This window comes from Seriola lalandi, unplaced genomic scaffold (genome assembly GCF_002814215.2).
Source record: "Seriola lalandi dorsalis isolate HSWRI2012SDOR001 ecotype SW California unplaced genomic scaffold, Sedor1 jcf7180002054909, whole genome shotgun sequence".
NCBI classification, from domain to species: domain Eukaryota; kingdom Metazoa; phylum Chordata; class Actinopteri; order Carangiformes; family Carangidae; genus Seriola; species Seriola lalandi.
In genome coordinates this window covers 243,581-256,290 of record NW_019525461.1, presented here as the reverse complement: position 1 = coordinate 256,290, position 12,710 = coordinate 243,581, and the positions used below count along the sequence as shown (strand labels likewise).

General features: G+C 39.7%; 1 protein-coding gene across 1 annotated transcript; it reads right to left on the bottom strand.

The window, feature by feature from the left end:
• Positions 1-4,519: 4,519 nt before the first annotated feature.
• On the bottom strand, positions 4,520-10,975 carry hccsb (holocytochrome c synthase b). Its single transcript, XM_023430713.2, has 8 exons — positions 10,897-10,975; positions 9,801-9,919; positions 9,260-9,307; positions 8,796-8,926; positions 7,837-7,985; positions 7,621-7,740; positions 7,437-7,523; positions 4,520-6,338 (listed from the first exon to the last, which is right to left on the bottom strand). The coding sequence occupies exons 2-8, from the start codon at positions 9,907-9,909 to the stop codon at positions 6,140-6,142; spliced, it is 843 nt and encodes a 280-aa protein (XP_023286481.1). The 5' UTR covers positions 9,910-9,919; positions 10,897-10,975; the 3' UTR covers positions 4,520-6,139.
• Positions 10,976-12,710: the final 1,735 nt, after the last annotated feature.

The following is a 12,710-nucleotide window of genomic DNA, read 5'->3' as shown; positions in this document are numbered from 1 at the left end:
CGGCGGGGTGGCGGGTGGCAGACAGAGAGCTAGAAGTGCCCTTCTTTGGTATGGAAATGGGGACTGTGGAGAGCAGATATGATAAAATATCTGACTTTCACAAAAAATGCCAGGGGCTGTTTGGACATCTGCTGTGTGCTGTGCTGCTATCTGGCCTCTCTGAAACACATGGGAAATCAACATGCACACATTATTTCAGGCAACATAGACATGGCTCAGTGGTCGACCCACACAGTCATGTATTTAAAGGAGAAATGCACCCAATAGAGCAACCGCCGGCGTGTGATGCACGCTGGATCCATTTTGTTCTCATTCCTGCGGATGACTGGCCAATTACAGCCAATGAGACGTCAGGTTGAGACATCATGTCGTCTTCGACACGGACTGTAAATATCAGGTGTCAGAGAGCGATGTTCCCCTCCTGCGCTGACGTTCAACAATCAGACAAGCAGGAATCCATCAGTCAAGAGGAAGAGACACCAGCAGCCTTAATAGACCAGAATGCACTGCAGCAGCCACAAGACATGTTGTGTTCACCGCCCTCACTGTGCTTCAAGCTCTCGCTCTCTCCACCTACATGAATAACCCACAGCTGATCAGAAATTCAGTGCAGCCATATGTGCACTTTGGGCTGAGAGCGGCGAGTTGCTGCTTATTTTATGTGTTTTCAGATGTTGTTTAAAGGCTTTTGAGGACAGAGAGAAGGTTACTGCTTCAAGTAGAAATGAAGACTGGATTTTAAGTTTAGAGTCAAAAGTTTTTCAAGAGGAAGAAAGTTTTTCATCATCCACGAGAAGAACGACATATAAAAACACAAGGTCCAGGCACTTGAGGGTTAAAAATAAAAAACCTTTAATACATGAAGACTATGAGAGTCACTTCCTCGTGTGACTTCACTTCTTGAGACATGTTTCTATTAAAAGCTTTTAATGTGCGATATCTTTTTGTTTGATTTACTTTTAACGTTGCTTTGTTTTGATGTTGTGTATTTGACTCATGTGAAGCACTTTCATGTTTGTATTGAAAAGTAACAAATAAACTATTACTATTGTTATCATCATCATCATCATCATCATCATCATCTCCATCATTATGATTATTACAACATTAAAACTCTACATACATGCTGGCAGCTCTATGGAGCTTTACCATACTATGATGTTTTATGACATTTTTCTACGTTAGCTATGGAATATTTATCCCTTTATTATAATATGACATTTATATGACATAATATTATGTGATGTCTTTATGCCTTACTATACTAAGACGTTTTTATGCCTTAATATACTATAAGGTTTTTCATGCTAACTATACTAAGACGTTTTTTTATATTTTTATGACATATTATACTATGACTTATGATATTTTTATGACATATTATGACATTTTTGTCTTATCATACTATGATGTTTTTTTACATTTTATAACATACTTTACTATGATGTTTTTATGCCCTACTATCCTTTGGCGTTTTTATGTGGTTTTACAACTTACTGTACTATGACATAAATGCTAAAGATTATGCTCACATTGACACGCTGGTGTTAAGCAAACATGTAGCATGTTGTCATGGTAACATTTGCTAATTAGTGATGTTAGCATGATAATATTGCAAACACTGTAAATTACATTCCTATCAGCTGAGGCCAATGGGAATGGGATTTTTTCAGGTATCTAGTCCCATATGTAGATATATATATATATCTACATATGTTTCATTTCATACATATGTTTTAAATATTTGTACATATGAAATACAAACACATATGTAAAAACTATATATAAAACCTAATACAAATTGGAATAATTTCATATATTGGCATATATGTCCATATATAAATATGTATATAAAGTATTGTTATCTTTTAGCTCTAGTAGAGATATGTTGTGTTATATATATCCATCCCAAAGCCTGTCAATATATGTTGATATTATATGTGTAATCGTTTAAAATCAATAGATTTTGAAAAAAGTTTGGTGTTTTTAATAAACTTGCATCTATGAATTAAACATACATCATTAACAAATATGATCACAACAGGTTACACCATAAAAAAGTTCATCATATAGACATTTTAACACATTTTACTATAGTTATTTCATATATGTTATAAACTCATATCTGCATATACCCAGAGGACACATATATGTGATAATAATATATCCTTTTATAGGAGATATACCGTATATGGCAACATCATTCTTGATTTAGGGTCATATACTGTTTGTCATATATTACTTTTCCATATCGGTTGGACAAATAAAAGTGTTGATCTGACGATGGTGCTGAATAAAAAGTCACCTAGTCATCAGGATACATCCTCTGGGGACCATGAAGGAAACTGGTGACTTTCCATTTAACAGATGTTAAGATACTTCACTAAACATACACAAACACTGGGGAAACAGCTGGTTCCAGAAGCTCAGGGTCAGCATTTTTCCTCAAATAATGGGCAGGTCTCCCTTCTATTATTATAAACTCATCTTTTAAATGAGTCTCAGTTTTTATCTAAGAAAACACCAAACAGTCTTAGCCAGCTAGTGGACTGCTGGGTGACACTGTTGCAAGCCAGGAACAATGCTAGAGTTTGTCACATTAGCTCTTCATGCTAAGTCACTAACAGGACAATACACAGATTATTCAAGAGAGGAACCAGCGACAGCAGCAGTTTATTCTCTGACAGAATATCTTAAATAACCATGAATGGTGCATCACAGCCAATAAGCTACTGTAGCCTCCTCCATTATGGCCTCTGGCTCCATCGCTCCATTTCCTCAAAGGTCACCACCGTCAAGAAGGTTTGCAATCGGTCAGCACGACTTTATGTGTCAAAGTTCCTCTAAGATGAACTCTGTGCTGCATTTCTGTGGAAATTAACGGATTCTTTGGCGCTGGTGTGGACCTGTACTCTGTGTCCTGACACAACATGAGCCAAAACCAGTACGTGGTCTAGTTCCAAACACATACTTGGCAGCTAATTGAGTTTTGACAAAGGAAACAACATCATCATCATCATTAATTGCTTGAATCACTAGGTTCAAAGGGTCACGAGGTATAATTCATTACTAAAAATACTAGAAAATAAAAAATACTAGATCTGGTAATTAAAAAGTACAGCAGGTTACTATATTATATGTCACATATAATAATGGATGTGACGGCCGAAGGACGTTCAGAGACACGTTGCTGGTTCTCCTGTAGCGTAGCTTCTCTGTCAGTAACTGGATCATCACTTTGAATAATGTCCTAATTATATCTTATTTTCTATTTGGATAACCTCTGTACTGTATTGCAACATAAAACAGAGGTTTCTTTTGTTAATTCCTCTGGGTGCTAGGACACCTTGTAACAAATACTATGGAATATCTGACCGTCAGAAGTTGACATCTAATAATGTCAATGAATGAGTGTTTGAGGGTGGATTTTTCTCCAGATTCTGCAGTGTTGTCACTTTAGTCTGTAAAGATCTGTGAGAAGTGACAAGAGAGAAGAGGTGTTGAGATCTATTTCTAAACACAAGAAAAGGAAACCAAGGAGAAAAATATCTGTTGTTTCACGATCAGTTCCTCTGAGTCACATGAAAATCCTGGTGAAACAGCTCCCTCTTGTGTTCAGCTTTAAAACTGCACTGCAAAACTCTGACCCTTCAGCTGCAGGGATTTGGAAAACATCATCCACACTTTTATAACATCACTCTTCATCTACGTCTGTAACACCTTCTCACCTTCCTCATCTTGGCTCCAACTGGTCCAGATCTCTGTGTCCCTCCACTGGCTTCCTGTCACTTTTTACAGATTGATTTAATTTCATTCTTGATATACACGCCGTCACATGGTCGGGCCCCTCTGAATCTGAAGGAGTTGTTGTGCCTTGTGACCTGTGGGAGACGCCTCAGACCGTCAGAGCAGAGACTTCTGGTGGGTCCATGGTCAAGGCTGAAAACTACAGTTTGCTTCTGCTTCCCTTGATTTTATATCTTGTATTCTCAAGTTGTTCTGCTTGTTTTTCAGTTACAGGATTATCTCCCTTTTTCCCTGTGAATCACTGTGAAACCCTGACCATTAAATAAACTGTGACATTACACTGAAATACTGCTGCTGGCCTCAGTTGCAACTGCACTGTTGCATTATGTCCAGCAGATGGTGCTAAACAGTGAATCTTAATCTTACAGAACACAATATTTCACAGAGTTGTGCAACTTCCAATTTTGCTCCATAAAGAAATGGTTTTCCCTGCTCAGAGTCCTGACCTCAACAACATCCAACACGTCTGCGATGAGCTGTGAGTGAGGAAATGTCACTGAGCATCAGTACCAGGCCTCACTGAGACCGAACGGGAGCTGGTTTAACATCTGGGGGAAAGTCTTACACTGAAAGAGCAGAACCTGTTACAACGGCACATTATTCCCCATGGAAAACACATTCAGCCATCATGTCTGGGTGTAATGTTTGGGTCTCCACATACTTTGAGCCTTGTAGTTTATCTGAACACTAGTTTCCGAGACAAAGACAAAGATTATTCAGAGGCAGAAGAGGACCAGTTTTATTGATAGTTTAGTTGACCTCCAGAAGTTTTTTTAAGATACAAGAACACGTATTGGGAACAGAAACATTGAGATTCTGCACAAACAAATGATTCATTCATAACAATAAATAAAAACATGAACATCAGCGCAACACAATTATACACCAGAGCTGAGACAGGGAACTGTGACAGCACTGAAGGAGCCGCAGATGAAATGTTGCACTGAAACATCTGATGTGATATATCCGAGACGAGAATCCAGTTTCACTGGGTTACTTTTAATCTTTTATCCCTTTTTGTGTAATGAAATAGGTAAGTGTTGTAGTATTTGAAGAATGCTGCAAGAACATAATGGTACAGTCTATGAACGGGTCGGTTGGCTTTTAGTTTAATCTCCAATCCTGTCACCTGCACCTAAAGTCCGACTGAGGAGGTCAGAGCAAACTAACCACAATAAGAAGGTAAAAGGGAAATGGGTACAGAGTAAGGCTGATCTCAGTCCTCGTCCTTTATAAAAATATCAATATATATCCACACCCATAACCCACCACAGTCATGTTCATCTGTCAAACCGCTCTCACCAATAAAGATGATCCTGGAAAAACAAGAAAGTAATGTTTCCTACAATCAGAGCAAATGTGCTTCAAAAAGGAAGACTAGTGGAAGTGAGTCAGCAGATCACGAGTAGCAGAAACGAGCTCAGGTCAAAGTTCATTTACACAGCATTTACATCATAAGGAAAAACTATCACAATCAATTAAATACCTGAATATACAGCACATCTTCAGTTCAAATGAACATATGAATCTTTGAAATCAACCGTTATACTGTGACTTTTAAAATGCTGTGGGCGTTTCCCTTCTCTGGACTTTTGGATTATGGTAACAAACAAAAACAGATATTAGATTAGCCGACAATCACCACTAAATATATGTGGACACTTCTACATCAGTACCAGAAACATTTAAAACAAGCCAAAATGAAAACAGCAGCAGCCAAAATATCCTGACTGAATGGGTCAGGATCGAAAAGTGCTGGAGCCTACGTTCCCCATAATGCACCTTGCTAACATCTTTCATTCGACTCCCCTGATTAGCAAAGGGCCCCGTCTCTCAAACTCCACACCTGCAGTTTGTAACATGAAAAATTTAGATTCCCAGGATCTACATGGAGATAACCCTGATGACATCACGATGACATCATCAGGGTTATGATGAACTTCACCTACAGTAAACTGTATTTGAACTGAGAGCGAACTGAAGCCTGATCAGATTCCCAGAAGCCCCCAGTGACCTGTGAGACAAACACTTCCACCAGCTTCGATGCGTAAGCTCTTTTAAAGACTGAACTGCCATGCGAGCATGAAATTATAATTTCCACTTAAAATCAATATGATTAACAGACGAAGCGTCGTACAGCTGACAGTGAGAAACTGCTAAAACTATCGTCATCGTTTTGTTTTCTTCTTGTTTCTTTTCAAAGCACCACACATGTTGCAAAGAGCTGAAATGAGGAACGCCATATTCACAGTCTTCGTGTGTGTGTGTGTGTGTGTGTGTGTGTGTGTGTGTGTGTGTGTAAGAAGTTCACACAGTGACCTATCAGAGTCCTTTAGGACGTCCAGCGCCACCAGGCCACCTTCATGCGGTCCCAGACGGCGTCTAACGAGTCAAAGGCGGGGCGCACGTCCAGGATGGAGAACTGGTAGGTGTCCTTGTTGACTTCCCCGTCGTAGTAGTCGATGACGTAGCGCACCTCCTTCCCACAGCGGTCGATGATCCAGTCGTGGCGGTCAAAAGGCAGCTCGTAGCTGAGGGGAGAAATAAGACGACTAAACAATGATACAACAAACTGATGCTACGTGGAAGGTGTCATGTGACAACTGGGTGAAGTTTACTAACTGAGAAGAAAAGACTACACTACACTAAACTACACAAGTTCAATTCCCTGTAAGTGTGACTGTCAGAGGGGATGAGGCGCTCTCCTCTCCTGCTGCTCTTTGCATTTAGAATAAAAGGATTTGCATTAATGAATTTAAAAAAAAAAAAAGAGTTCTCCAGTGATTTAGCATTAAACTCTTAAAACATTGTCTTGACTCACTGTGGACGGTTAAAATAAATAAATAAAACTGATGCAGCAGAACCAGACCTGACCCCCCTTCATGACCCACAATGCTGAGAGGTCGGAGATTTGTTATGCTAATAGTGGCTAATGTAGCCTCGGGCAGAGAAGAGGAGTGGGCTACAGAGACTCTTTGGTCCTCTGCGTCTCTGAAGCATGAAACTAACTGTGAACGTAAACAACAGATAACATTTAAAGATGCTTTTCTTTCGTTACAGAGTTTGTATTTATGGACGTACAGAAAAATGAGTTCTCCTCGTTTGTTTTTGTAACTGACTCGTGTGTGAAGCAGGAGAAGGAACACGCAGATACAAAAGATAAAGTAACTCAAACGGTTAAAGTACAAACTGCTTGTGATACAGACAAAACCAGCTCTCGCCTCTTGTTTTGGAAAGAGGCAGCTACATGTCTGAAGTTCTTCCAGTGGTTAATGGAGCCGTGACAGAGGAATGACGCAGACGCCTTCACTGCATGAGAGTTGAAAGGTGAAAATAACATCCCAGTTTCATTTGTGTTGTTTGATGGAGGCATCAGCTGGTTCTAATATTTCTAACATCAAACAGCTGCAGTGCTCAGTGTCTCCACACTGAGGGAAAAGACGGGGTTGAGGTTTTTCGCTTTCTCATGCTTTTGATCCGCACCACCAAATAAATATGGAATTTTAATTTAATCTCATGAAAAATACAAAGCAAAACACGACGCATGTGAAACAACAAAAATACAACTTTGATGTGAAAATCTAAGTAATGAACTAAAACTCAGGCAGATTTAGAGTTAAAGGACTCACCCCATCCAGTGGCGGAGGCGAGCCCTGGGCGAGTACTCCTTGGCTTTCCCCCCGAACCTCTTCAGGGTCGGTCCACATGGACATTCACTGGGAGGAGAGACGAGACACAAACTCATTAAATAACTGCGACTGAACAGAGAGATCACACGAGGTAAATAAAGAGCGAGGTCGTTTCATGACTCACAATGCGTGCATGGCCTCCCACTTCAGGATCTCGTTCCAGGCCTGCTCGTTGTTCTTGTTGTGGATTTTAATGATGTTGGTCATGTCACCAGAACCGAGGTCGTCGTCACGCCAGCGCCACCTGCGTCACAGGAACGCAACAGATTAAACCACCTGTTAAACCACATCCAAGAATCCCAGAGTTTTTCACTGCCTGTGCACAGAAAAATCAACCGACCCTTTCCTCAGCATGGCGTTCCAGAACATCTGTTCAGACGGGTAGACCCAGTTCTTCTCTGTGCCGTGACGGGGAATGGTGGACTCCTCTCTGGAGACTGACAGGTCGAAGGGCTGGTCTGGAGCTGGCTTTTGGTTGGGGGGAGGCATCTGTGCACACACAGGGAGGGAAGACAAAGTCAAGGACACTGTCAACACTCGAATCTTTAAAAATGTGACAGCAGAGTGAATTTGTGGTGTTAATGACAAAGTGAGAAAAGATTTAAATGAAGTTGTAAGACTCTGCAGTCACGCAGGAGGGAAGATACTCAGGCAGAAAACAATCTCTAATGTGCAAAAGTATTTAAGGCTGAGAAGCAAGTTTAGAAATAAAACACCTGATGTTGTTAGATTGTTACTAAAACAAAAAGCTGTAAAATCTTTTACTTCAATAAGGTTTTTCAGGCTGTGCACTTCAGGAGCAGAACAGATGGTGGAGCCGTTTAATCTCAGATTAAAGACTGTTTCAGTGGTAACTGCTGTGCGATTGATTCTTTTGAACAGCTACAAATTTCTCTCTTCAGAGCGCTTCTTCTACGGCTACTACCAACGATTATATTCATTATTGATTATTCAGTTAAACGTTAAAAAATAGGTGAAGCTGGTGTCTTCAAGAAACTTGTTCTGTCCAACTAACTGTCAAAACCTGAAGATGTTTAATTTACCGTCATACACGACAAAGAAAAGCAGAAAATCGCCACTTTGTAGAAGCTGGAACTAGAACATTTTTTACTTTTCTGCTTGAAAAACGACTGAAATGATTAATCAATAATCAAAACAGTTGCTGATGAATCTTCTTTTTATTGAATCCATCTTCATCTCTTCACAAGTTGTTCCATCTTATTTGCTACAATCTGCCCCCCCTCACTCCTTCCTCCGTCCACACAGCGCCCACTCCCTACACTAACGTGGTGCATGTACCATGTTCGCAGGGTCGATGTCACTCATGCCCGCTGCAGCTTTCATGGGACACTCCACAAACTCATAGGCCCGGTCCTGGTGGGCTGGACCTGCTTCTGCTTTGTGCATCGGACACTCTGACGGAGGAGACGCTACAGGAGACATGAACACCTGATTGAGGCTCAGCATTACAACAATCAATATACAAAAAATATAAAGCAATGCAGTCAAGAGGAAGCAAATTGTGCTAAACTTGTGTAACAATGATGAGGCAACAGCAGGGAGCAGTAGCAGCAGCCACTGTAACAAATCAAATACAGCACAGGAAATCTTTAAGTCAATTATTTTTAGGCCAACAAATTATAATAAACTAATTTATAAGTCAGCGGAAATGTATTTGTCAAAGTGGTGCTGAATAATTCATCATTAACAGGCATATCATGTAACAGCCCCACGTGACATTGACCTAAGTATGAAGGACCTACCCTTCGCAGGCTGAGCTTGATGCATGGGGCACTCTGAAGGTGGAGACACTGAGAGAGACAGATACAGACAAACCAATTACAATATGTTAACATAATTTACCAACAATGATTAAAAACTGTATGATATGATACAATGCTAAACTAGAATGACACTCACCAAGTCTTAACAATCCTACATGTCTGTCAGACCCAGACTAATATCTGGATCTGCACCAGATTATACAAAGTCATAGCTCTCAACATCTTTATAATGTCTGAGCTTTTACATTAAGGTCCAAACATTATTTCCGGAGAAATTGCCAAAACATGAAATCAAAAAATGCCCCATCTCTGTTTAAGACAAGTTAAAAAAAGAAATTCCTGGATCCGTCCCTTTAACCAGAGCAGCATTAAAATTTAAAGAGTTTTTCTCTGGTCTATGCCCCATCCCTCCACCTTTTGGTGCTAATTGGTTCAATACTTTCTGCGTAATCCTGCTGAGACACACAAACGGGTAACAGGTAGCAACAGTTAAAAGCCTCGTCCCTCCCGCAGCACTAACCTGTGACAGGCTTGGCCTCTTGGTGCATGGGGCAGCCCTGAGGAGGGGCAGCCATCATGGCCTCTGCCCTCACTGTAGGAGCAGCAGGTGTGGACATGGACGCTCCCATCCTGCCCTGTCTGAGGTGGAAACAACACACAGAACTCATTAAAACAGGCAACAACAGATGCACTAGTGTGGATAACTAGTGAGTGGAGTACAGTAGGTACTGAACCTCTGGAGTGTTTTCACAGTAGAAACTGTAGCATTGAGTCCTGTACTGAAGGTTAGCCTGAACTCCTGGTCACTGTTGAGTATTATTTTTTTTAATTTTTGTTTCTATGAATACTATTTTGGCACGAATATCTAAAATTCCTGAATGATGGCAAGTTCTCTGTGAGGACATCAATTTATGTAAACAATTATTTACTTGACAGACCTATGAGAGATAACTTGTTAATGTTAATATAAGTTTAACTTATCTGTCCAGTTGTCTTCCAAATTAAAAGTGTTTAAATATGGCAAAGAGAAGCATCAGAGCAACATTTAATAATCAGGAATAAAGAGCACTGGGTGGCCGACAGTATGATGAGTGCATTAGTCTTAATATTCATCTCTACAGTGATTTCTTGTGGCTAACAAAGATAAAAACAAATGAAGGTTAACCAGCAGAATGGCTGAGGAGGCTGACGCTCCATCCTGCCAGAAGTTATCCTTGATTAACCTCGCGACTAACGTTAGCATCCCAGCCTCAGTGAAACTAGACCTAACTAACTTAGCAATGCTAGCTATGGACCCAGACCTGTGAACCCGCCATGTCTCCGGTTTATTCTGCGATAAAAAATAGAATGAACATAATAAAGTGAAACCAAAAAGCAGCTCAGTCTGGTGATCGGGCTAAGTAGCAACTAGCACTAGCTGCGTTCATTTAACTTTAGCCAGGCTAACTAGCAGCTAAGCTAACGTTAGCTGATACGTTTGACTGTCTTTTTTGTTTTAAAATGTAACGTAATTTTGACATAACGAGTTAGTAGTACATTCATGGCGCCTCTTTTAGTTTCTGACTATTCATATAAGCTACAAAAGAGAAATATTATACGAAAGAGAAATAACGAACCTTTCAGAGAAGTCAGCTGAGAAGTGTTCTTCTGTCAGGTTACTACCCCAATGTCAACGTGCAGGACAGCCGATGTTACGTAGAAGGAGTTGCACAACTCTGTATAACATGTGCCGTACGTAAGCCGTATACGTCATCACGTTGACATGGACAAAAAAACGTAAATCTCTCATAATACATAATACGTAATGGGTGATATAACATTAGCTTGACTGTTGCATAGCTATACACTCTGAAAGAGGTCAAAAACAACAACAATTGCCTGATGGTTGATTATGGTTGAGACTGAATGGCACTGGTCTTTATTTAATACTATAAATAGTGGACTATTCTAACAAAACAACATATATGAAACAACTTTCTAATCTTATATATAATGTAACTCCAGCCACAACAGGCACAAAAGTGTTAGCTGGGCAAATATGTATATATATATATATATATATATATATATGAAGTCATCATTCATTCTGTTGACTAAAACCTAGAGTGAAATGTACATTAAGATTTTAGACGTTTTAAATGAATTTATGTATTAGTGGTGCCAGGTATGGACCTGGTTAAAATGCAACAAAAACGAAGTTACATTATTTAGTCTGCCCTGATGAAATTTCACAACCTCATGACCTATCCAAGTTAATATTTAATGAAAAACATGATGCTGAATGAAGTTAGTGATTTTTATAAGATGTCACATCTATCACTTTTCTGCAGATATGCCCAAAGAAGACGTTCCTGCTCGGTCATTCACAGACAAAGCAACAGAATCAATGTCATATTCTATATAGTGTACATTTTTTCTCAGTAACTGTAACTGATTGCAATTATATTTGTTTTGTAATTTAATTACGTAATCAAGTTACATGTAACTCCCCAACACTGTACTACACTGAATTAGTTACAAAACAGAATTCCTCCTGTAGTAGGCGTGACTGGCCACTGGATGGCGCCAAAACGCTGCCTTGTCAAGATTTTCTCACGTAAATATATTATGGTAAATTAAGCCCAAATAGAATAGAGAAACACTGAAGAGAAAGAAAGGAATTTTTACTTTTTTTTAAGTGCATAATATATATCTTCACTTTCCCCAAGTATCTCTCTGATGTTCTGGTGCTGTGTTTTGTCAGTGCTGTGACCTCTGACCCTGAAATTCCTGAAACAAGATCCAGGTCAAATCTTGTCAGAGTCAAATCTTATATACTTCTGAACTGATTGTATTTTAACTGCACCACTGCTAAAAAAAAAAAAAGTAAACAAGTAATATTAATAAGTAATATATATAACTTATTGCTGTATATACAGTATTTATATATATAAGGTTGTAGCACACAGGAGGATGATGTATTTATTGAATGAAAAGGAGGGTTAGATTTTTTTTCTGTTTATCTCATTCTACATCTTTTTACTGAACATTGTTTTTTTATCAAACTTTATAATCATTTCACGTGGAAACTAACACCGACTGGATTAACATGCCAAGGGGCCCCAGGGCGTAGATGAGCTCTGGGCCCTTACTGACCCCCGCTTCCTCCCACTCTCTGTCCAGTTGTGTATGTATCCTGTCACCTTCCAGATCCATCAAGCGCAGTGCACATGCAGACTGCACACAGCAGTATTTTCCCTGAAGCCTCAGGAACCAACCAGAACTCAAGCTGGACTATCTAGGCCACTCCACCCCAGGTTTGCTTGGTGTGACTTGCTTTTCTGTAATTTAATTACACACAAATCTACGTAGAAAAAAACACTGTGTAAGAACAATATCAACAGAAATAAAACAACCTGAAAACTACATTTTGACACAGGGCCTCTACCCT

Coding starts and splice junctions, on each gene's coding strand:
- hccsb (XM_023430713.2), bottom strand. CDS start 9,909: ATGGGAGCGTCCATGTCCACACCTGCTGCTCCTACAGTGAGGGCAGAG. Junction 8,927..9,259: donor TCAAGCTCAGCCTGCGAAGG/GTAGGTCCTTCA, acceptor TGTCTCCTGTAG/CGTCTCCTCCGTCAGAGTGT. Junction 7,524..7,620: donor TGGGAGGCCATGCACGCATT/GTGAGTCATGAA, acceptor CTCTCCTCCCAG/TGAATGTCCATGTGGACCGA.